The following is a 27,212-nucleotide window of genomic DNA, read 5'->3' as shown; positions in this document are numbered from 1 at the left end:
AAATCCTTTGTGAACAAGCAAGTACTCAGAGATTTCATCACCACCAGACCAGCTTTACGGAGCTCCTGAAAAGGCACTACACATAGAAAAGAACAACAGTACCAGCCACTCCAAAAACACACGAAATGGTAAAGAGCATCAACACAATGAAGAATCTGCATCAACCAACGGGCAAAACAGACGGCTAGTATCAAAATGGCAGGATCAAATTCACACATAACAATATTAACCCTAAACGTAAATGGACTAAATGCCCCAATCAAAAGACACAGACTGGCAAATTGGATAAAAAACCAAAACCCATCAGTGTGCTGTATCCAGGAAACCCATCTCACATGCAACAATACACAAAGACTCAAAATAAAGGGATAGAGGAAGATTTACCAAGCAAATGGAGAGCAAAAAAAAGCAGGAGTTGCAATTCTCATCTCTGATAAAATAAACTTTAAAGCAACAAAGATCAAAAGAGACAAAGAAGGACATTACATAATGGTAAAAGGATCAATGCAACAAGAAGAGCTAATGATCCTAAAAATATATGCACCTAATACAGGAGCACCCAGATACATAAGGCAAGTTCTTAATGACTTACAAAGAGACCTAGACTCCCACACAATAATAGTGGGAGACTTCAACACACCATTGTCAATATTAGACAGATCAACGAGACAGAAAATTAACAAGTATATCCAGAACTTGAACTCAGACCTAGACCAAGCAAACCTAATAGACATTTACAGAACTCTCCACCCCAAATCCACAGAATATACATTCTTCTCAGCACCACATCACACTTACTCTAAAATTGACCACATAATTGGAAGTAAATCACTCCTCAGCAAATGCAAAAGAACGGAAACCGTAACAGTCTCTCAGACCACAGTGCAATCAAGTTAGAACTCAGAATTCAGAAAACAACCCAGAACCACACAGCTTCATGGAAACTGAACAATTTTCTCCTGAATGTTGACTGGATAAACAATGAAATGAAGGCAGAAATAAAGATGTTCTTTGAAACCAACGAGAATGAAGACACAACATATCAGAATCTCTGGGACACATTTAAAGCAGTCTCTAGAGGAAAATATATAGCAATAAGTGCCCACATGAGAAGAAAGGAGAGATCTAAAATTGACACCCTATCATCAAAATTGAAAGAGCTAGAGGAGCAAGATCAAAAAAACTCAAAACCTATCAGAAGACAAGAAATAACTAAGATCAAAGCAGAATTGAAGGAGATAGAGACACGAAAAACCCTACAAAAAATCAATAAATCTAAGAGCTGGTTTTTTTAAAAAGATCAACAAAATAGACAGACCACTAGCCAGATTAATAAAAAAGAAAAGAGAGAATAATGAAATAGATGCAATAAAAAATGATAAAGGGGATATCACCACAGATTCCACAGAAATTCAAACCATCATCAGAGATTATTACAAACAACTCTTTGCATATAAACTAGAAAACCTAGAAAAAATGGATAAATTCCTGGACAGTTGCCTCCTCCCAAGCCTAAACCAGGAAGAAGTCGAAACCCTGAATAGACCAATAACAAGGTCTGAAGTCGAGGCAGCAATTAAGAGCCTACCACCCAAAAAAAGCCCAGGTGCAGATGGCTTCACAGCCGAATTCTATCAGACATACAAAGAGGAGCTGGTACCATTCCTTCTGAAACTATTCCAAATAATCCAAAAAGAGGGAATCCCTCCCAAATCATTTTATGAGACCAACATCATCCTGATACCAAAACCCGGCAGAGACTCAACAAGAAAAGAAAACTACAGGCCAATATCCATGATGAACATAGATGCAAAAATCTTCAATAAAATACTGGCAAGCCGATTACAACAGCACATCAAAAAGCTTATCCACTTCGATCAAGTAGGATTCATCCTGGGGATGCAAGGCTGGTTCAATATACGCAAGTCTATAAATGTAGTTCACCACATAAACAGAACCAAAGACAAAAGCCACATGATTATCTCAATTGATGCAGAAAAGGCCTTTGACAAAATTCAACAGCGCTTTGTGCTAAAAACCCTCAATAAACTAGGTATCGACAGAACGTATCTCAAAATAATAAAAGCTATTTACGACAAACCAACAGCCAATATCATACTGAATGGGCAAAAACTGGAAGCATTCCCTTTGAAATCTGACACTAGACAAGGATGCCCTCTCTCACCACTCCTATTCAATATAGTACTGGAAGTTCTAGCCAGAGCAATCGGGCAAGAAAAAGAAACAAAGGGTATTTAATTAGGAAAAGAGGAAGTCAAATTGTCTCTATTTGCAGATGACATGATTGTATATCTAGAAGACCCCATCATCTCAGCCCAAAATCTTCTGAAACTGATAAGCAACTTCAGCAAAGTCTCAGGATACAAAATCAATGTGCAAAAATCACAAGCATTCCTATACACCAATAACAGACTTAAAGAGAGCCAAATCAAGAACGAACTGCCATTCACAATTGCTACAAAGAGAATAAAATACCTAGGAATACAACAAACAAGGAATGTAAAGGACCACTTCAAGGAGAACTACAAACCACTGCTCAATGAAATAAGAGAGGACACAAACAGATGGAGAAATATTCCATGTTCATGGTTAGGAAGAATCAATATTGTGAAAATGGCCATACTGCCCAAAGTAATGTACAGATTCAATGCTATCCCCATGAAGCTACCAATGACCTTCTTCACAGAACTGGAAAAAACCACCTTAAACTTCATATGGAACCAAAAGAGAGCCCGCATAGCCAAGTCAATTCTAAGCAAAAAGAACAAAGCAGAAGGCATCACACTACCGGACATCAAACTCTACTACAAGGCTACAGTAATCAAAACAGCGTGGTACTGGTACCAAAACAGAGATATAGACCAATGGAACAGAACAGAGGTGTCGGAGGCAACACAACATATCTACAACCATCCGATCTTTGACAAACCTGATAAAAACAAGCAATGGGGAAAGGATTCCCTGTTTAATAGGTGGTGTTGGGGAAACTGGCTAGCCATATGCAGAAAGCAGAAACTGGACCCCTTCCTAACACCTTACACTAAAATTAACTCCAGATGGATTAAAGGCTTAAACATAAGACCTAACACCATAAAAACTCTAGAAGAAAACCTAGGCAAAACCATTCAGGACATAGGAGTAGGCAAGGACTTCATGACCAAAACACCAAAAGCATTGGCAACAAAAGCCAAAATAGACAAATGGGACCTAATCAAACTCCACAGCTTCTGCACAGCAAAAGAAACAGTCAATAGAGTGAATCGCCAACCAACAGAATGGGAAAAAAATTTTGCAGCCTACCCATCTGACAAAGGGCTGATATCCAGAATTTACAACGAACTAAAACAGATTTACAAGAAAAAAACAAACAAGCCCATTCAAAAATGGGCGAAGGATATGAACAGATACTTTACAAAAGAAGACATACATGAGGCCAACAAACATATGAAAAAATGCTCATCATCACTGGTCATTAGAGAAATGCAAATCAAAACTACATTGAGATACCATCTCACGCCAGTTAGAATGGCGATCTTTAAAAAATCTGGAGACAACAGATGCTGGAGAGGATGTGGAGAAATAGGAACACTTTTACACTGTTGGTGGGAGTGTCAATTAGTTCAACCATTGTGGAAGACAGTGTGGCGATTCCTCAAGGACCTAGAAATAAAATTCCATTTTACCCAGCAATCCCATTACTGGGTATATATCCAAAGGATTATAAATTGTTCTACTATAAGGACACATGCACACGAATGTTCATTGCAGCAGAGTTTACAATAGCAAAGACTGGAACCAACCCATATGCCCATCGATGATAGACTGGACAGGAAAAATGTGGCACATATACACCATGGAATATTATGCAGCCATCAAAAATGATGAGTTCACGTCCTTTGTAGGGACATGGATGAACCTGGAAACCATCATTCTTAGCAAACTGACACAAGAACACAAAATCAAACATCGAATGTTCTCACTCATAGACGGGTGTTGAACAATGGGAACACATGGACACAGGGAGGGAAGCACTATACACTGGGGTCTGTTGGGGGGAGTGGGGAGGTACAGCGGGGGGTGGGGAGTTGGGGAGAGATAGCATGGGGAGAAATGCCACATATAGGTGAAGGGGAGGAAGGCAGCAAATCACACTGCCATGTATGCACCTATGCAACAATCTTGCATGTTTTTCACATGTACCCCAAAACCTAAAATGCAATTTAAAAAAATATTTCAAGGAGAAAAATGATCCCACACATGCTGGGCCTCATACATATAGCGACACACACCCAGGGTGTAACGACACCAGCATCGTTCACGTGTCACTTCAAGAATCCCTTGAGAAATGTAAAGGTGATTAGAAATGTAGGCAATGGCTTCTTTCAGTCAGTGTTTAACTCCTCCCTTCCTCCACTTCTCCTTCTCATGGAGGTTGAATAGGCAGCTGCCAGGAAAACCTCCTCTCCCCCATAATAAAAATTTTTATAACAAAAGCAGAGTTATCTGAATGGAGACCCAAGAAGCATTTCATCAGTGTCATCTCTTGCTGCCAGCTTCCTAATCCTCTTCCTCTGAACACTTTCAAGAGTCTTGTTTACATGTCAGAGGGAGATGTCAGATGATTTTGGCTCTGAATTGAATATTTATAGCCGATTTTTCTAAAGGAAGCTTCACATTATTTACCTGCCTGTCAGGCACGATTGTGCACTGAAGGACACAGTCTGCATGTCTAATGATTTAAAGGCAAATGCTTTTTTACCCAAGGACATGTTAAAGCTTAAACATAAAAATAAGTGCTAGGGTACGCAGATTCTTCAGAAACAAAGGCCCAACCCATCAGGAATAATCTGTAATTACAAACTAAGGATGTTCCTCATCTTATCCCTATTACCTCTTAATTTTATTTTCATAGAGATCAAAGGTAAAGTGAACTCTGGGCATCTTTTCCAGAGGCAATATTTCTGTTCTGTAAGCCATGTCATCTAGGAAGAAGTGGAATAAAGAAAACAGAAGTGGTGTGATAAGGGTAGACTGAGTGTGACTGAAAAATCTCACAAGCCAAAGAGAATAATTTCTTCCTAAGCTTAACTTATCCAAAGTTTGGCTTTTAATTGTTGAAATAAACATGTTAGATCATAAAAATATGATTATAATATAATGAAATCAGCTTGCTTTTTTTTTTTTTTTAACAAATCAAATCTTACAGCACAAGAGCACTTCAAAACAGTTACCTTAGAAGAGGGTATGATAATTCCATGAATGTGACAATTGCTGAAAACATTTAACAAACTCTCCTTGGGAGTTGCCTTTATGGCCAATTTACATACCCACCAGAAAATGGCTTATTACTTTATAATTGCACCACATTTGTAGGCCAAAATCAGCATTGCCTGGTTGAATCACCCATCTTTCACCAGATAAAAAAATACAAAATTCATCCTCAAAGGATATTTGTTATGTATAGGGAATCAAAGGAATGATGTGCCAACAGCTCTAGAAACAATTTGCATTGAGAGTAGTAAGCACATTTGAAAATTTATAGGAAATAATTTTGCAGGACTACCACTTGGGTTGCATAAATTCTATGGCCAGGTGTGGTGGCTCATGCCTGTAATCCCAGTACTTTGGGAGGCCAAGATGGGAGGATCACTTGAGGCCAGTTCAAGACCAGTCTGATCAACATAGCAAGACCCCATCTTTAAAAAAAAAAAAGTAAATTAAGATTTAAAGAATAAATTTTAATAAATTTTACTTAGTAGTTACACCTCACAAACACTCCTGTATTAAAGAGTACTTCCAGTTTTCGTCTTTCAACCCAGAACCCTATAATCCTTACTTGTCCTCAGAGTTTTCTCTGTAGGATCTTTTTTTTCTTTTTCTTTTCTTTTTTTTTTTTTTTTTTTGAGATGGAGTCTCGCTCTGTCACCCAGGGTGGAGTACAGTCATATGATCTCAGCTCACTGCAACCTCTGCGTCCTAGATTCAAGCGATTCTCCTGCCTCAGCCTCCTAAGTAGCTGGAATTACAGGCACCCACCACCACATCCAGCTAATTTTTGTATTTTTCATAGAGATGGGGTTTCATCATGTTGGCCAGGCTGGTCTCAAACTCCTGACTTCACGTGATCCTCCTGCCTCAGCCTCCCAAAGTGCTGGGATTACAGGCATGAGCCACCACACCTGGCCTCTGTAGGATATTTCTACTGTTGTCCTTTTTCTGGGTGCTCTGCTTCCTGTATCTCAACCCAAGTATCTTAACTCTTAGCCACTGATTGATTCTCACTGATCTCTCTGACTTAATCCAGATTCGGTCAGTTCCCAAACAGCAGCTAGAGTCAGGAGGGAAATAAAGCCAGACTTTAGACTGGCAGTTGTGAGATGGCGAAATTTGCAAGGCCTGAATTCTTCCCGAAGACCTTGTCTTCCCTGTCTACACAGAGGCATTCAGGGTTCTTTTTTTTTTTTTTTATGACCTTTCTTTCTTGCAGGCTATACATCTTTCCTTCAGTCTCCTTCCTCCTGAGTTCTAAGTTGGAGAAAAGGAAATGGGTAAAAATTGGGAGTCTAGGGTGTTCGTCCCTGTTTCATAAGAAAATGTGAAATCTCCTGCCATCAAATTAGCATCTACCTTGCTACATATTCTAGTCTCCCCCTCTTTACTGCTTCAGAGGGACTTAGACCCCACACCCACACTGACTGCAGATGCCTATTCAATTTTAGTTCTGGCTGTTCCCATTATCTCATTACCCTCCCAACCTTTCTACTTGTAAAATGTTTCATTCATGTATTTATTCCTTCAGAAAATATTTCCTTTTTTTTTTTTTTTGAAAGAAAGAAAGAAAGAGAAAGAGAAAGGGGGAGAGAGAACAGGATTCTTGCTCTATTGCCCGGGCTGGAATGCAATCTAAAAATAGGTATTAAAAACCCCTTTTATGCTGATAATTGTACTCAACAGCGGAGACAGGAAGGAATAAGGGAAGAAAATAACAAACAAACAGCCAACCAATATTTCATTTAAGTCTGTGAAATGCTATGCAAATGCTGAAGAGTGATTTACTTCCAATTATGTGGTCGTTTTCAAAATAGGTGTAATGTGATACTGAGAAAAATGTATGTTCTGTGGACCTGGGGTGAAGAATTCTATAAATATTCACTGAGTTTACCTGTTCCAGGTCTGAGTTCTAATCATAGATGTCCCTGTTAATTTTCTATCTCGTTGATACGTCAAATATTAACAACGTGGTGTCAAAGTCTCCCGCTATTATTGTGCGGGAGTCCAGGTCTCTTTATAAGCCATTAAGAACTTGTCTTATGTATCTGGGTGCTCCTATATTGGGTGCATAAATATTTATGATCATTGACTCCTGTTGTTGCATTGATCGTTTTACCATTATGTAATGTCCTTCTTTGTTTCTTTTAGTCTTTGTTACTATGAAAGTCTATTTTGTCAGAGACGAAAGTTATAACTCCTGTTTTTTTTTGTTGTTTTTTTGCTCTCCATTTGATTGGTGAGTCTTCCTCCAATCCTTTATTTTTAGTCTTTGTGTGTCCTTGCTTATGAGATAGATCTGGATACAGCGTACTGATGGGTTTTGACTTTTTATTCAATTTGCATGTCTGTGTCTTTGATTGGGGCATTTAATTCATTTAAATTTAGGATTAATATTGATATTTGTGAGTTTAATATTGTCACTTAATGCTATCTGGCTATTTTGCCCATTAGTTGATATAGATTCTTCATTATGGAGATGCTTGTTACCTTTTGGTAAGTTTTTGGGATGACTGATACTGGTTGTTCCTTTCTGTGTGTAATGCTTCTTTCAGAAGCTCTTGTAAAGCAGGCCTCGTGGTGATGAAATCTCTGAGTGCTTGCTTGTTTGTGAAAAATTTTATTTTTTCCTTCATTTATGAAGCTTAATTTGGCTGGATATGAGATTCTGGGTTGAAAATTCTTTTCTTTGAGGATACTGAATATTTACCCCCACTCTCTTCTAGTTTGTAGGGTTTCTGCTGAGAGATCTGCTGTGAGTCTGATAGGCTTCCCTTTATGGGTAACCTGACTTTTCTCTCTAGCTGCCCTTAGAATTTTCTCCTTTATCTCAACCCTGGTGAATCTAACGATTATGTGTCTTGGGGTTGCTCTACTTGAGGAATATCTTTGTGGTGTTCTCTGTATTACCTGGAGTTGAGTATTGTCCTGCCTTACTAGATTAGGAAAGTTTTCCTGAATAATATCCTAAAGAATATTTTCCAGCTTGGATTCATTCTCTTCATGACATTCAGGTACGCCTATCAAACATAAATTAGGTCTTTTCACATAGTCCCATATTTATTGGAGACTTTGCTCATTCCTTTTTACTCTTTCTTCTCTAATCTTGTCTTCTCGTTTCATTTCATTAAGTTGGTCTTCGAACTCTGATATCCTTTCTTCTGCTTGATCAATTCGACTGTGAAAACCTGTGCATACTTCACGGAGTTCTCATGTTGTATTCTTCAGTTCCATTAATTCACTTATATTCCTCTCTAAATTGTCTATTCTCGTTAGGATTTTGTCAAACTTTTTTCAAGGTTCTTAGTTTCTTTACGTTGGGTTAGAACATGTTCTTTTAACTCACAGAGGTTTCTTATTATCCACCTTCTGAAGCCTAATTCTGTTATTGGAATGCACTCATTCTCCATCAGGCCTTGTTCCCCTGATCATGAGGAACTGTGATCCCCTGTAGAGGGAGAGGCATTCTGATTTTGGGTATTCTCAGCCTTTTTACGCTGGTTTCTTCCCATCATTGTAAATTTATCCACCTGTCATCTTTGTAATTACTGACTTTCAAATTAGGTCTCTGAGTGGACGCCACACTTGTTGATTCCCAGTGCCAGAATCTCAGCAACCCACTGCACCAGCTAAAACAGCAGCATTAAGATTCATAGTGCTTTTCTGCCTAGGAATCTCTGGTCTGGCTTCCCTCTTGAGTCCCTTTTTCAATCAGCTGAATGGGTGACTCTGCCTTCCCGGAGCTCCAAACGTCAACCAGAAGGGGACCCAGTCCTGTTTACTCTGCACCAAGAAGCACCATGCCGGCCACAAGAGTCACACTGGCAACCTGTGGGGCTCCTCCGTTGGGAATCTCCTGGTCCGTGAGCAACAAAAATTCATCAGAAAGTGTGGCATCCTCTCGTTCTCTGCACTTTCACCGGGAGCTACAATCCTGAGCTGCTAGTAATCAGCCATCTTGGATCTCTCTCCCCAGCATTCAGGGTTCTATCCACCTTGCCAACAGGACATAATGCCAGCAGGACTTTAGCAAGCTTGGGTTACACCATGCTTTGTAAGTTTATACAACAATAGAGAACACAGCTGTAATGGGCTGTTCTGGCAAGACCAAATTATTTGTCAACATGGGAATCATTAGCACCTCATTCATTATTAAATTGGTTAACAGTTTGGTTGGATTCCCTAAAGGGTCAGCTGCCAAATGCAAGCTCAGAGATGAAATCATCATGCTCTTGCAATATTAGGAATTTAATATATAAATTGAGTAGAGGACCTTTCAGGAAAAATAAAAGCCATGTGAATTCCAAGAGCTTGCCTCAGCTTCCACAGGTAAATAAAATTATTATAAAAGAAAACTTTCCCAATGCTCCTCCATGCCCTAAGTCTTCCTAATTTGATGGGAGGGAGGAAGAAATTTTCCATAGTGCACTGAACCAAAATTATGCTAAAGAGATTAAGAGTTTGGAAATTCCAAGACCAAACAAGTGAATAGATTAAGATATATGCAACAGCTTCTCCCAGCTCTACTAAATCAGCCAGAGTTGAAGAGAGGCTGGTGGATTCTATGCCCACGTGAAGGTGATGTGAAACCATGTTTGTCAATCACTGGCCCCAGATACCTGAAAAAAAAGAGATTGGGTTGACTTCATGCTGCCCAATTAAAATCTTCCCTTTCAGATGTAGAAACAACAACAACACAAATCTGGTGTATAAGACAAAGTTTTCAATTTGTACAGTCATGAAATGAACCTTCCTCTGAGACTCTGAGAGGACTATTAATATAACATTTAAGAGGTGGGTATAGCTGATGGGGATGATTAGATGTCATACCACAAAGTTTTTATTTTAGACCTTCACTGATTCTGCCTACAGTTTTCCACAGGCCAAATTGCAACTGCCAGGGAGACCAGCCAGGTGTGCACTGGCCCTTGGTCTGTGCCAACACCAAATAATACATGTTTGTTTGGAACATGGCCCTGGGATGTCTTTAGATTTGTTGGAAGAAAGGCCTGTTCTCAAAAGCACAAGAAATGCCATGCGAAATCTAACCTAAGCTCCATATGACCATCAGGAGCATGGGGCACACATGTTTTGAGGGACAGAACACTTGTTTCCTGGGAAAACCCACCTCAAGAACATGAACACAACAAAATAAGGGCCATGTTGCTTTTGCATCACAGCACAATTCTCGTTTCTTGTCCACAGTGTTTGCCACATCTGCTTGAATGCATGTCTCAGCTCCTACCTCTGCAGAGCTTACTTTAGGATGCTACAGTTCCCCTTTACTTACTGCAAACAAAGGCAAAAGCTTATTATAGGCCTTTGGACTAGTCCGTAGGCAGAGGCCCGTCCTCTAGATGTTAATGTCTCAAACATAAAGGAGGAAGAAGAAAGACAGCCTGTCTGTGAACAATCTACGGTGAGACATTTGCACATGCTCAAGTCATTCCAGCACTTGTCTAGCAAACACTCAAGGAAGAAAGCATATAATGGTTTTGGAAACCTGTTTGGTGAGATACACTGAGCATATAGGTTTCCAAAAATAAAACCATTGGCATTTTAAAATCTGATGAAATATTTTAAATACATTGAAAAATAAAGAGGATAATATCACAAAGACCAGTATAAACACAAATCAGACTTAAATGTTTGCCATATTCCCTTCCAATTTTTTAAACATAAAATATTTTATAGAGAGTTGTAGTAGTTCTTTTATAGCCTTCCCTGAAGACTTTTTTTTACTCAACCTGCCTACTTAGAGGTAACCACTATCCAGCAATCAATATGGTTCCTCACCTTCCATGTTTTTATACTTTTATGACATAGTCATAGTCATAGTCACGTATCCATAAGCATAACAGTATTGTTTTGCAACCCAACTTAAATATATGTAAATATACAAACACATTTACTTGGCATATAAATCTAGGGTGTGCATTTTTATGGCATATATACAGTGTGCATATGTAAAATAGCATATATAGTGTATAATACTATAGTGTTTATAAGAATGTATATATCACATACAGTATATACATGCTAAACATAGTGTTTATATAGCATGTTTATATAGTGTGCATATATACTCACTATATGTAGTGTGTATAAGTTTATGTTCATGTAGACTTTAAACTAGTTTTCTTTTATTTCCTTTTTTATAATTTAAAAAAAAAAGCAAAATATATCCAAATGTATTCATCTACAGTGAACTGAATTCATCTACAATGCTGGGCCTGACTAGAAATCCAGGAATCAGACTTTCAGAGTAATATAAAAATTTTAATGGAGAAGTCATTTTTCAATAAGAACAATTTCTTGCATTTTCCTTTATGTAAGGACAAAATCACCTGTCAAATAAACTCCCATGAACATAACAAAAGAAATTTGCCTGGGTTCACTGTAGTAGTCAATCTAGTAAACCGGTTATTTAAATTTTTATTTGCAATTGCCTTTTGAGTATACTGATTATTTACCTGATAAAATCAGGAGTTCAATGATCTCTGCGTCTCCCAGAAATGCAGCCACATGAAGCGGGGTTCGTTTCTCAGAATCCTGAAATACACAACGTCAAAGACATACAACAGGTCAGTCGCAGCTGGAGGTCCCTTTTGTAGACTTAGTAAGACATGTCACTCACTCTGTGGTTAATGCATGTGGAAGAGCGTGAAGACCAAACATTCAAGTGATTTCTGGTTATGCATTTTCTCTCAACACACCCTCTAGTTACACATAAGAAAAGATTCCATTTCTGTGTCTGTGTTTGGTATTTGGCTACTTGCTCCTTTTACTGAAGCCCAGCTCAGGTCAAAAATGGACCATTATGTACTGCATGATGAATTTCAACTTACAGTATTTCCAAACCTTCAGATGGAAAAAAAAAAAAAACTAATCTACTATAGCAACATAGTTCAATAGTTATTTTCAAGCACGTATGCCATATATATGCACACCCTAGATTTATATGCCAAGTAAATGTGTTTGAAAAAACATTGCAGTTCAAAGTTATTTTCTTTTTTTTTTTTTAGAAAGAAAAAAAAAAGAATGAAGAAGAGGAAGAAAAAGGAAGAGAAAGAGAGAGAGAGAATGGGAGTATTGCTTTCTTGCCCAGGCTAGAATGCAATTTAGTAATGGGTATTGAAAACCTCTTTTATACCAATAATTATACTTAATGATGTAGACAGGAAGGAATAAGGGAAGAAAATAACAAACAAGCAGCCAACCAATATTTCATTTAAACCTATGAAACGCTATGCGATTACTGAGGAGTGATTTACTTCCAACTATGTAGTCACTTTTGGAATAGGTGTGAGGTGGTAATGTATGTTTTGTGTATTCGAAGTGGAGAGTTCTATAAATGTTTATTAAGTTTACTTGTTCCGGGTCTGAGTTCAAGTCCTGGATGTCCTTGTTAATTTTCTGTCTGGTTGATCTATAGAATCGTTAGCTCTTCTTATTACATTGATCCTTTTGCCATTATGTAATGTCCTTCTTTGCCTCTTTTGCTCTTTGTTGCTTTAAAGTCTACTTTATCAGAGGCGAGAATTGCATCTCCTGCTTTTTGTTTATTTGTTTATTTTTACTCTCTGTTTGGTTGGTAAATCTTCCTCCTTCTCTTTGTTTTGAGTCTTTGTGTATTGTTGCATGTGAGATGGGTCTGGATGCAGCATACCTATGGGTTTTGGCTTTTTATCCAATTAGAATATATATAAGTTTAATACTGCCATTTGATGCTAGCTGGCTGTTTTGCCCATTAGTTGGTGTACATTTTTCATTGTGTTGATGCTCTTTGCTTTTTGATATATTTTTGGAAAGGCTGATATTGGTTGTTCCTTTATATGTATAGTGCTTCTTTTAGAAGCTCTTGTAAAGCAGGCCTGGTGGTGGTGAAGTCTCTAAGTACTTGTTTGTTCACAAAAGATTTACTTTTTCCTTCGATTATAAAGCTTAGTTTGGCTGGATATGAAATTCTGGGTTGAAAGTTCTTTTCTTTAAGGAAATTAAATATTGGTCCCCACTCTTTTCTGGCTTGCAGGGTTTCTGCTGAGAGATCTGCTGTAAGTCTGATAGGTTTCCCTTTATGGGTAACCTGACCTTTCTCTCTGGCTGCCCTTAGTATTTTCTCCTCCATTTCAACCCTAATAAATCTGGCAATTATGTGCCTTGGGGTTGGTCTTCTTGAAGAATATTTTTGTGGTGTTCTCTGTATTACCTGGAGTTGAATATTACCCTGCCTTGCTAGATTGGGAAAGTTTTCCTGAATGATATCTTGATGAGTATTTTCCAACTTGGATTCATTCTCTTCGTCACATTCAGGTACACCTAGCAAATGTAAATTAGCTCTTTTCACATAGTCCCATATTTCCTGGAGACTCAGCTCATTTCTTTTTATCCTTTTTTCTCCAATCTTGTCTTCTCATTTCATTTCACTGAGCTGGTCCTCGACTTCTGATATCCTTTCCTCTGCTTGATCAATTTGACTGTTTAAACTTGTGCATACTTCGCGAAGTTCTTGTGTTGTGTTTTTCAGCTCCATCAATTCACTTATATTCCTCTCTAAATTGTCCATTCTCGTTAACATTTCATCAAACCTTTTTTCAAGGTTCTTAGTTTCTTTGCATTGGGTTAGAACAAGTTCTTTTAATTCACAGAAGTTTCTTATCACCCACATTTTGAAACCTGCTTCTGTTATTGGAACACACTCATTCTCCATTAAGCCTTGTTCCGTTACTGATGAGGAATTGTGATCCCCTGTAGAGAGAGAGGCATTCTGATTTTGAGTATTCTCTGCCTTTTTAGGCTGGTTTCTTCCCTTCATTATATATTTATCCCTCTGTCATCTTTGTAATTACTGACTTTCTAACTAGGTCTCTGAGCGGACATCCAACTTTTGATTCCCAGCACCGAAATCTGAGCAATCCACTGTGCCGGCCAAAACAGCGGTGTTAAGATTGATGGTGCTTTTCTGCCCAGGAATCTCTGGACTCTGCACCAAGAACTGCTGCGCTAAGGTGCCAGCAAAACTGCCACGCCAGCCACAAGAGTCATCTGGTGACCCGTGGGGCTCCTACGCTGGGAATCTCCTGGTCCGTGAGCAACAAATATTTGTGTGAAAGTGTGGCATCCTCTCGTTCTCTGCGCTTTCACTGGGAGCTACGTGCCCAAGCTGCTAGTGATCAGCCATCTTGGATCTCTCTCTCAAAGTTATTTTCTTTCTAAGGAAACATAGTGGAATAGTTCACAAGAACATTAAACATAAGTGCAGTCATTTTCTGTTTTCTATGCTTGTAATTGTTCATGAAATACTTATTGAACGTTTACTCTGTGCCAGGAACCCAATTTTGGGGACAGAGGGATGATGACTGCAACAGGCCTGGTCTCTACCCTCATGAAACTCACATTCAAGTGGGAAGACTGACAATAGTATACTAGATAACACATGAGATTGCTTCAGATGGTGACAGGGGTTATGACAAAACTAAAACACAATATGGGATTCTGTGATTAAGAAGATAGGAATAAGAGTGGTTGGTGAGGCCTTTCTGAGGATGTCAACATTAAGGTTGAGAGCTAAGGTTGATATTATCTCTGTTTTATAGATAAGAAGACCATAGCTCAAAATTTAAAATGTCCTCAAGATTCCACAGGCATATAGCATAGTCAAGATCTGACCTTCACCTAGCAAACTCCAGTCTGTGTCTTTGGCAAGGCATTTAACAGATTGTGCTAAGAGGCAGCATGGTAACATGCAAAGGAAAAAATGTTGCTTCCTCATCTGTAAATTGCTGATAATAATATCTACCGTAGAGGACTGATAAGAGGAATAAAGATCCTGTAAGTAAATAAAGCCCTAGGCAAGCAGGAGATAAGTACAAAGCAGTGCTCCATACTAAGCCCATTATTGTCATCTGCATAGAGTTGTGTGATATCTTTCCTCCAAGACTGAAAACTTCCTGAAGTAAAGAATCAGCCTCACTCTTCTTTATCCCCATGGTAGCAGCATACTTGGTACTCAGTATAAATTGGCTGAACTAACTCGTTTACATGTATAGCTTCTTCCACTAACTTCCATTGACTAATCCATAGCAATGGTAACCAAAGCCCATCTGCTATGTCTTTAAGGTTTATCCTAAAACTAGCATGCATGTTAGTTTCAAGGTTCTTGGATTCACTGTTGATTTTAATCATTATTCCATTTATAACTTGATTATACCTTTAAAAACCCTTGATTAGCCCAAGGATGTGATTCAATTTTCTGACAATCCAGACCCTCTGCTCTTCCTCTCTCTCTCTCTCTCAGATTGTTTCTTTTAGACTTTTCATGACTCGCTAATATCTAAAACAGATGGCAGGCAGGGGACACTACAAAAATTGATCTTCAAACCAGTCTATTTGTTAGAAAGTCTGGTAAGTAGGTTTTATAAAGAATGTGCTAACATTAAGTAGACAAAAAGGAGTTTGCATTCACTGGAAACTCCTGTTGTCTATGTATGGCTGCAGGCAATTACTAAGGAAAAGTGAAAATAGGGCTGTCACGCAACTATAAAATAATGGTATGCATTGGAAAATTCAGCATATTACTATGATCAACCTTGTTATAGATATATCACCCTATCTTTGAAAATAAAGATTCAGTATTTGAAATCATGTTTGCTTAATGAGAATCAAGTATATTAATTTGTATAATGAACTATATAAGCTGAGAACAGATTTTCACAAATGTTTTTTATTTGTTGATATCCCTAGATGTATTTTCCATTTTAGCCTCATGTTCCTTTTGAATCCTCACTATATCTATTTAAATTTTTCTACTGGGATTTTTGGATAAAAAGCTATGTAATTATATGTTCTTTTGTGAACTGGTTTCAGGGTTTGTTTCAACGAATTAAACTCTGCCTAAGTGATTTAAACAGGGACTATTCCAACCCAAATTATGACTTCATTTGACCTGAAGCAAAGGCAACTCTGTTTGAGATCTTGGCCTCAAATAGAAAGCTAAGAAAACTCCAAAATCCCTCCCTGCCTTGCAAATCTGGCTGGCCTGTCATGATATGACTGGTTTTGCTGATTCTGTGGCCCCTTTTATAACACAGCTTGTTCAAACCAAAGTTTCTATAATATAAAAAGGGTGTGTTACATGAATACTGTAAAAATTCTTGATTATGAATCCCAGTGTTCCTATGTGTTTAAAGGTTTCTGGTAGTTTCCAGGACAACTGTGCAAATTGATTCCTTTAGTGACATGGCACAGACAGGTAACTGCAAAGAAGGCTGCATTCAGGCAGCAGTCCTTTAGTTCTCCAAAGCAGCAAAACCATAGAAACAATCACATGTGCTATTAAGACCTTAACCAACATAGTAGTGCATTTCCACTATTGACCAAGGGTTGCTAATACCTTCTCTCCTAACAAGGAACACCTGATCATGAGTCAAAGCATGAATGACTGAGCCATAGTAATCACCATGCTGGATAGCCAGAAATCAGCCAGGAGGTAGCACTAGGTCCTCTGCCTAAGTAGAAGGTCACTCTACTTTGCCATAAGCTAAACTACTGGAGTAGGAGATGCAATGACAGAAGGAGGGCAAAGGCTCTGGAGAAAAGAGAATATTAGTCATAATACTGGTTAAAATGCGTTCTAGCCCAATGACATAATTAAAGTATCTAGAAAAAGAAACAAATCTAGCTGGTTATTATGAAGTGCTTTTATTTTTATTTTTTCCAAATACTTGCCCAACTATTCTACTACTCCATCTCAAAGCATTCCTATCAAGGGAGTTACACCTTTTATAACTGTGTTCTTAAGTCATTTTTTTTTTTTTGAGATGGAGTCTCGCTCTGTCACCTGGGCTGGAGTGCAGTGGTGTGATCTCGGCTCACTGTAACCTCTGCGTCCTGGGTTCAAGCAATGCTCTTGCTGCAGCCTCCCAAGTAGGTGGGACTACAGGCACATGCCACCATGCCTGGCTAATTTTTTGCATTTTTAGTAGAGACAGGGTTTCACCATGTTAGCCAGGATGGTCTTGATATCCTGAACTTGTGATTCACCCACCTCAGCCTCCCAAAGTGCTGGGATTACAAGGGTGAGTCACAGAGCCCGGCCCTTAAGTCTTATTATCACCATTTAAAAGACAAAGAATCTAAGCCTAAGGGGACTCCATGTTTGGGTCCCCTTCCACGAACACTCCCTTCACGGAAGCTGTCTTTCTCTCTCCTGGATTTTCCCTCTGGAGTCCCCTTCCACACTCTCTCATGGAAGCCTGTCTTCTCCTAAACTCCATCTCTCTATATTCCCTAACACTCTCATGGAAGCTGCTTTCCTCTCCTGGATTCCATCTTTCTGAATCTCTCGCTCAGTGTGAGAATTAGCTGTTTCTTTCTCTCTCCTTCTCCTGTTTCTCTCTCTCTTTAAGATATCACTTTCTACAAACAAACAAACAAAAAAAGAATCTGAGCCTAGGAGACATTGTATGACTTAACCCAACATGGCAAATTGATGTCAAAGAATTAGGTGTACTGGTTCCCAAATTGAAAATTTTTTCTTTATAAAAATGAAAGCAAGAACATCATCTTAGAAGTTCACGTGATATACTAAAAACCTTTCTACTATGATCCCTAAGAAATCCTGAGGAAAATATGACAAACATACAGTAAACACCATTTTAAATGAGCTTACAAGAAATTAAATAGAAAGGACCCAGAAATGGAGAGTAAATAGAGAACCAAAGCTGGAAGCACATGAACTTAATAGTGCAGGGATAGGTCCATACAGGGGCTTGCGGCTTAAACTTGCTGGGGATAGGATATAAGGCAAAGAACTAGAACTGCAACCTCCAAGTAAAGAAAGACCCTTGAAGTGACCTTGAAGAAAGACTCCTGAAGTGAAACAGTGGGCTTGGAAAAGAAAAACAATGACAAACATATAGGCAGATGGCAAAGAGATGCCTTGGAATAAAAATGAGTGGAATAAAAATGTTTCCACCGAGCATTCACATTCCCAGAGTCTGCCCTCATGTGGTTTAGAGTTTTGAATTCATATTGCCTCTATAGTCCAGGAATTTACTTTTTTTTTCCTCCAGAAGCTTTCAAGTTGAAACTATGCACAAAAATGAGTTTTAGACCAACGATACTCCTAACATCCCGAGGAGAAGAAACAAAACCTAACTGGATAGATGTGCCCTCAATCCAGGCAACCTGGGACATCCACAGATTAAATCTTCATGGAAAATGAACTCATAAGCCACAAGACTCATGTGGAAATATTAGCCATAAGCAAGAGTCAGCAGACTGAAGAACCAGCAAGAACTTGAGATCACAGAAGAATCAGATGGAGATGAGGCATGACATTTAAAATAACTTGGCACAAAGGAGAAAGCATAAGGGGGAAAACCCCACTATTTTCAAAAAATAAACAGGATTTGCCGGAAGAGATATGAAGCAAGTATCATGGAAAGCAGTACCAAAACATGATGCTAAATAGCACCTAAAACTTTGGTCTAAGAGGGATCAAAACTCAAAGAGTGAAAAAAGAAAGGGTAGGAGAAATGAAAAATAAGCACAGGAACTTTGGGGTGTGTTTTGCAATCACTTATTCAGGCATATTATCTAGACATAGATGTTTATTTAGAAGCTATAATATACCAGACATTGTGGTACATATTAGGGATATAAAATTTAAAATACCTAGTCCTCTCACCCTAAAGAAACTTGCAGTCCACTGATCAGTTTCTAAATGTAGGACATTAGAATAAAAACAATAACAGGGAAGTGGCAAATAGTGATATCTGTGACGTTAAATGATTTGTGAACGTTATCAAATGCAATGAGACAAAAATCTCAGTGGATACTTCCTCCAAACCCATCCATATCCAATCTGGCCTGGGCAGTAGTCTCAACCGACAAGAAAAAATATATATATATTCTGAATTGGGAAATAAACACATCTTGCCCAGAACTCCCTAATGATCCTACTGGTTCCAGCTTATCTGGGAATCTTGGAAGCCCTCAATGGCCAGCCTTCTGGGTCAGTCAGAAAGCCTAGCCTCTATCTTACAGGCTGGCTTAGGCATAGTTCCTGGATCAAAACTGGAATCCAGGACCAGGGCAGGACCAGAGCTCCTAGTGGCCAAGCTAAGTGCATTATTTGCATTCATTTCTATCTTTTGCCCAAGTAGACTCACTGTGATGACCAATAGTTGAATAGTTACTAGGCCTTTACAACACCCATGAACACAAGAGGGGAAATAACCCAAAAGCAGATGCAGCAATATTAACACACACTGAGTTTTTTAACTCAGCATAGTTTTTAAAGATTGTCCAAGCATCACAAAAAGGAAGGTCTTTTTTCATCACCCAGTAGCTCCAATTCCACATAGTCTTTGCAGACAGATTCAGACACATGAGAAGTGGGAAGACCCTGGTTCCTCCAGAAGGAAGGATGGTAAACCCTCCCATTCTATGAATAGCCAAAGACACACACAGCCAGCAGGGGTCTGAGCCTCCAGAAGGAAGGATGGTAAACCCTCCCATTCTATGAATAGCCAAAGACACACACAGCCAGCAGGGGTCTGAGCTAAATTTGCAGGATGTCATAGAGCGATCTGGCAGAGGAAGTTTGAGTTGTCTGTTTACCAAAGAAGAAGCAGATGAAAGAAAATAGGGAACTCGAAGAATGTACATGCAAAGTGAGTTTGACATGGGCAGAGAGGCCATTCTGATAGCTAAAACTACTGTGTAGACAGGCAGACTGGGGGGCACCCTATGCCTCTGTTTTGAAGATTAAGAATTGGTACATACTTTGGAAATTCTCAGTTAGAAGTAAATGATCTAATCTGCATTCTAAGTATCTGTCATACACTAAAACAAACATTTCTCTCTATATATGAATATCTGTGAATATCTTACATACAAAGACAGATAGATGGAGCAATATTAAGAAAACAAGCCTATCAAGTACAGAAGTTAAGTTTGGGCCTGACATAGTGACTCATGCATGTAATTCCAACACGGAAGCTGAGGCAGGAAGATGGCTTGAGCCCAGGAGATTGAGACTAGGCTGAGCAACATGGTGAGACTCCGTCTCTTTAAAAAGTAATTTTCTTTTTAAATTAGCTAGGTGTGTAGCACATGCCTGTGATCTCAGCTACTTGGGAGGCTGAGGTGAGAGGACTGCTTGAGCCCAAAAGGTCAAGAGGTCAAGGCTGCAGTGAACTGTGATCACATGACTGTCCTCCAGCCTGGGTGACAGAGCAAGACCCTGCCTCAAAAAAAAAAAAAAAAAAAAAAAAAAAAAAGCAGCAGCAGCAGAAGTTAAGTCACAATTGTCAGTCCAACTCCCAAACTCCCACTAAAATTAAAGAAGCTAGGAGATAACTGACAACTTAGGCCTAACTAGCTTAATTTGATATTGAACAGAGATCACTAGAGGCAAGAAGATGTCTAAAGAAACTCTGAACACATACACATAACAAGTACCTTGGAGGTATTTCAAATTACATGAGGTTAGGACCCAAACAAGACACACAATGGGAAGAATACTTGGTCTTAAGGTGGGGAATTAAAAGAAGGTTAAAAATAAAGGAAAGAGAAAGACAGAAAACAAATGTCATGTTTCTTTTGAAATTTTTCATGTTTACTTTTGATTTTTCACATCTCATAAATACAGAGAAATACAGTCCGATATATGCCCACCAGCAAAAATGAACATGTTAACATTTTTCTACATCTCCTTCAGAACTCTAATTTTAAAAAATACCTTTAGGGGTAAAGTGCCATGTTCAGAAATGCAAATGGTTCTGAAAATTTGAAGTGTGTGTGTGTGTGTGTGTGTGTGTGTGTGTGTGTGTGTGTGAGAGAGAGAGAGAGAGAGAGAAAGCTGGGGGAAGGAGAGAGAGAGAAAAAGGAAAGAAGGAGGGAAGTGATTAGGTTGTTTTTAATTCTTCAAACACTATTACAAATGGTGTTGCAGCATACATCTTTGTACAAGTCTCTCTACATACATGTGAGAATTTTTCTGAAGTAGATGCCCAAAAAAGGAAGCGCTGGATTACGGTACACCCACATTTGGTTGTATTAGGTATCACTACATAACTTTCAAAGCATTAATAGTCTTACTAATTTATATTTCCACCAGTTACATATTAGTTCTTTTTCCTAATATCCTCGCCAATATCTGATGCTATTGGCTTTCTTACTCTGCCAGTATGTTATGCTTGACATAGTATGTTCTGGTTTTCTCAACTGCAAACTACCTATATGTATCTTTACCCACTGTAAAATTCATTTATTAGTCTTTTCCTTGTGATGTGTGGAGTTTTTAATACTGTTTAATTCAATTTTCAATGAAAATTCAAGTTACGCATTCACCTAGACACAATAGAAATGAATCAACGTTTTCTCCCAAGTTACCATAAGAGAAAAATTTAGACTTACTGCCCTTATTCATCCCAAATGCATGCACTGTCTCATGAAGCTGGATTTTCTTTGCATGCAGCCTCCCATGCCTCAAAGGTGACAGCAAATCTCTGCCCCCACACACTCCCACCACCACACAATTGTATTCAACCATCATATTCTGTTGGTATCATAATCCATGCATTTGAATGTAACATGGATATATATTCCTGATACAGAAAATATAGGTATATTTTCTATCACTAAACCTATATATAAAATATAGGTATATTTTTATCTCTAAATTTTCTATTTCAAAATATAGGTATATTTCCTATCTCTAACCATGTTCAAATTATAAGTTATACCCTCAATATGATAGCTAACTCCTGAAACTAAGTAAGCATCACTCCCAAGAATTTAAAATGATACAATAAGAAAAATGAGAATGCCAAAGACATTTTTAATTTATCTGCCTTATATAACTAGACATTGGATATTTTTATTGCACTAATTTCTAAAAATAAAATAATGTATATTGAGCAAAAATTGTATCAGAGATTTTATATTTTCAAATTTGATCCTTAAAACAATACTGTGAGGTAAAAATATGAGCATCCCCATTTCACTATGGAGGAGCCTGAGATTTTGAGATGACAAGTAACTTGTCCAGAGTCACAAAGCTAGTTAAGTGGTAGAACCAGGATTCAAAACCAGATCTGATTCTGTTGTTCAGGCTCTTGCTGGCTTTGAATGTTGTCAAGCCTTGGAAAATATAATGAAAGCTATTCTCCATTATAATTAGCATGCTTGCCCTAAATCCTCCAGACCCAAGGGCAAAAGGCTTGTATGTAAAAAGTATAAGCAGATAAGAAGAACAAAATTGGAGAATTAGCATTACCTGATTTTAGGGCTTATTATAAAGCTACAGTAATCAAAACAATATGGTATGGCTACAAAGAAAACTCTCAGGTGAAGAATAGCCTTGTCAACAAATGGCCCTAGAACAATGAGATATTCATATTTTTAAAAAGAAACTTCTTTTATACATACCTTGAATCCTCAACAAAAATTAAATCAAAATGGATCATAGAACTAAATGTAAAACTTAAAATTACAAAATATCTAAAGAAAACATAAGAGAGAACTTTTCACCTTGGGTTAGGCAACAATTTCTAGATATGACACTAAAGCAAAATCAATAAAAGGATAAATTGGTAAATGCCATTTTATCAAAATAAATAATGTCTACTCTTTGAAACACACTGATAAGAGAATGAAGATAAGTCACAGACTGGGGGAAAATATTTGTAAAGCATATATTGGATAAAGGACTTCTAGCTAGAACCTACAAAATAACTCTCAATAACTGTGAAAGCAAGCAATCCAACTAAAGAGTAGGCAAAAGATTTGAACAGATATTTTACCAAAGATATACAGATAGCAAATAAGCACATAAAACAATGCTCACCATCATTAGTCATTAGAGAAAGGCAAATTAAAATCATATTACTATTAAAATTGCTAAAATTAAAAGGACTAATGATACCAAATGTTGGTGAAGATGTAGAGTAACTATAACATTCAGGGACTGCTGGTGGGAGTAGAAAATGATACAGTCACTTCGGAAAACAGTTTGGCAATTTCTTAAAAACTTACACATACACCTACCATATGAGCTAGATATCCTACCCTTGGATATTTACCCGAAAGAAATGAAAGCATAGGTCCATACAGAGACTTGAACATGAGTATTCATAACAGCTTTATTTGTAATAACCAAAAACTACAAGTAATCCAAGTTTCCATCAGTAGATGAATGGACAAACTTATTTCCACATAATGGAACACTACTCAGCAATTAAAAGGAATGAACTATGGATATATGTCACAACATGGATGAATCAAAATAATTGTGCAAGTGAAACAAGTCATGCAAAAAAAAAGTACATATTGTATAAATCCACTTACATAAAATTCTAGGAAATGAAATCTAATACACAGTGACAGAAAGCAGATTGGCAGTTGCCTGAGGGGCCTAAGGGAGAGACTGGGAGGGGTAACAGGGAGGGACTTGAAAGGGGAACAAGGAAAGTTTTGGGGTACTGGATATGTTCATTATCTCAATCATGGCAATGGTTTCATATGTCAAAACTTCACAAACTATGCACTTTAAATATGGGTAGTTTATTATATGTCAATTATATTTCAATAAAGCAGTTTCATAAATACATAAGCAGGCAAAAAAAAAACACATACTCTTGTGTCACATAAAAAAGTCATATTTGAAAGTTAAAAATACCCCTAAGTAACAAAATTTATTCAGTTCATAGAAGAAAAGAAATAGCAAAATCGAATTAACCAATCATGCGTTAATTTAGAGGCAGCTCATGTTATGTTCTGGTCATGTGTGGATGTAAAAGTGAAGTTCTTACAAAAGAATGGCCTGTTGGATTAAAGCTACAGGCTTTAAAAATAGGCACAACCAAGATTCCTATTCAAAATCTCTTAGAAGGTTATTTATTTCCTAAATGAAAGCTTTGACAAATATCTACCGAGAAAAGATGTAGAAAATAAATCTAGAAAATTAAGTACAAGTGGAAAGGCAAATGGTTTGTGCCAAACCTCTGGATACACTGCAACATGGCAGCACTGGATTGATATCGGACCCTTGGGATCTTACCACTGTGCCCAGACATTCCGAAGTGACAGAAGCCCTTTTAAAGTGGTCTCTGCTGGGAAGGTTGATGAAGTACCAACTATTTGTGAGGCCCTGATAGCACTTGGCCAGGAATATTTCTTGAGAGCCAGTGAAAACAGAACATGGGAAAGGGCTCTGGTCCTTAAGTCACACAGAATGAAAAACCGGCCAAGACACTGTGCTTTGATGCCAGCGAAACAGGAATATACATCCACCCACTGCCAAGACAATCATCAGGAGCTTCTGATGAAAATCAAGCAGGTCTTCAGAGTACCACCTTCCCCTGCAGCCTAAAAGCTAATAAAGTTCACAATTGTTCTGTGCAGCACCCCAAGCATATTAAAAAGGAGTGTCTTTAAACTTAATGCATTTGCTGAACAGTTTTCCATTCAAGCCATAATTCTTGAACACATGGTGGGAATGTTTTACTGCTAAGTGTATTTAAAGAAGCCCACAGATTGGAACTGCTCTAACCAGTGAGGCAAGAAGTCTAGTTTCATTTAGGGCCCCACCACAGGCTCACTGTCTCTTTTAATTAATTCATTAACCAATTTATTAAACAAACATAGATTAATGAGAGGCAGATAACTAGGAAAATAACATAATCAGCTGGGAAACTATCTCCTATTGATGAAAGGGTGAAAAGAAGGCAGCTGCTAGTTTTTCACACCTGTAAGAGGCTAGCAGTGGTGAAAATTTGTAATCAGATAAATGACCATACAGTGTCAGAATCAAAATCACAGAAGAGGAAGCTAGATTTATAAAATATTTAAACTTAAACTGGAAGGACATCAGAGACATCCGGAGAGTTTAATTGACTGGCTGAAGGTCACATAGCTCTTGATGGCAATGGTGGAATCTTTCTTTCATACAATATACAAAACTATTTACTGAGGATCTACCATCTGCCAAGCACCATGCTCAGACCTGAAGATGCAGCAGCCTTCAAGGAACAGGGTCCTTGCCTTTATGGAGTCTGAAAGAACCTTGCTTTCTTGACTCCAGGCAGGGGATCTTCTATTATAGTAGACTAATACTAGATTAAACATACCCATCAGCAAAGAGCACACACGCGTGCGCATGCACACACACACACAGAGTTAGAAAATGTTAAACAGAAACAAACTGTGCAATGAAAGGAGATGCTCAAAGGCATCTGCTCTGGACATAACAATAACTCCTAGCTATGGGGTTCCCCCTTCTTCCTTTCCACTCCCTGAATTAAAAGCAAAAGCTTGTATATAGAACAGTTTCTGTGGTCCATAGAAAACCATTTTAACAGAAATGATTAGTAGCTCTTTCCAAGTTTTTTTCAACCTCCAGGTATATATTTTAGAAACAGAGCTTGTGTATAATACTCATAATAAAAATCACCAATGCAGTTTTCTGGCCCTAAGATATCACATTGGCACAAGACACAGATGTTAACCCTAATTGTCTCTGGGTGAATAATTTTATGGGCATTCTTCACTTTCTACTCTGTTAGACTGTGTTTCAATACTTGCAGTTTAGAAACAAGAAAATAAAATTTCCCTTGTAAATAATAAAAGACTTTCCTATTAAAAAAGAAACGTCTGCTCTAACACAAGCTATTCTTAAGTAATCACAAATAGTGAAGCATTGGACACTATTTCCTGTCCAAAGACTTCAATATCTTGTAGTAGGTTTTAAATAATTAACTGTAATTTGTCTAATGCTTCATAAAATTGCCAATTGCTCTTCCACACAGTACTTCACCTGATTCTTTTTTTTAAATACATATATTTTATTGCGTTTTAGGTTCTGGAGTACATGTGAAGAACATGCAAGACTGTTGCATAGGTACATACATGGCAATGTGGTTTGCTGCCTTCCTCCCCATCACCTATATCTGACATTTCTCCCCATGTTATCCCTCCCCAACTCCCCATCCCCCCACTGTCCTTCCCCTAGTTCCCCCCAACAGACCCCAGTGTGCGATGCTCCCCTCCCTGTGTCCATGTATTCTCATTGTTCAATGCCCACCTATGAGTGAGAACATGCGGTGTCTGATTTTCTGTTCTTGTGTCAGTTTGCTGAGAATGATGTTTTCCAGGTTCATCCATGTCCCTACAAAGGACACGAACTCATCGTTTTTGATGGCTGCATAGTATTCCATGACGTATATATGCCACATTTTCCTTGACCAGTCTATCATCGATGGGCATTTGGGTTGGTTCCAAGTCTTTGCTATTGTAAACAGTGCCACAATGAACATTCGTGTGCATGTGTCCTTATAGTAGAATGATTTATAATCCTTTGGATATATACCCAGTAACGGGATTGCTGGGTCAAATGGAATTTCTATTTCTAGGTCCTTGAGGAATCACCACACTGTCTTCCACAATGATTGAACTAATTGACACTCCCACCAACAGTGTAAAAGTGTTCCTATTTCTCCACATCCTCTCCAGCATCTGTTGTCTCCAGATTTTTTAATGATCGCCATTCTAACTGGCGTGAGATGGTATCTCTACATAGTTTTGATTTGCATTTCTCTAATGAACAGTGATGATGAGCATTTTTTCTTATGTTTCTTGGCCTCATGTATGTCTTCTTTTGTAAAGTGTCTGTTCATATCCTTTGCCCCCTTTTGAATGGGCTTCTTTTTTCTTGTAAATCTGTTTTAGTTCTTTGTAGATTCTGGATATTAGCTCTTTGTCAGATGGGTAGATTGCAAAATTTTTTTCCCATTCTGTTGGCTGCCAATTCACTCTAATAATTGTTTCTTTTGCTGTGCAGAAGCTCTGGAGTTTAATTAGGTCCCATTTGTCTATTTTGGCTTTTGTTGCCAATGCTTTTGGTGTTTTAGTCATGA

At 38.1% G+C, this 27,212-nt stretch overlaps 1 protein-coding gene across 5 annotated transcripts in view; it reads right to left on the bottom strand.

Moving 5' to 3' along the window:
- Positions 1-27,212, bottom strand: part of ANKRD44 (ankyrin repeat domain 44) — a 348,906-nt gene that overhangs the window by 166,182 nt on the left and 155,512 nt on the right. For all 5 annotated transcript variants that reach the window (XM_021667764.2, XM_021667769.2, XM_021667768.2 and 2 more), the window contains exon 3: positions 11,763-11,841. In XM_021667764.2, coding sequence (XP_021523439.1) covers positions 11,763-11,841 — 79 coding nt within the window. The remainder of the gene's footprint in view (positions 1-11,762; positions 11,842-27,212) is intronic.

The sequence above is a fragment of the Aotus nancymaae genome, unplaced genomic scaffold (assembly GCF_030222135.1).
Source record: "Aotus nancymaae isolate 86718 unplaced genomic scaffold, 86718_ANA_hifiasm-v0.15.2.pri h1tg000008l, whole genome shotgun sequence".
In the NCBI taxonomy this organism is placed as follows: Eukaryota; Metazoa; Chordata; class Mammalia; order Primates; family Aotidae; genus Aotus; species Aotus nancymaae.
Note: the sequence above shows the minus strand (reverse complement) of the source record. Positions and strands in the feature narration are given on the sequence as shown.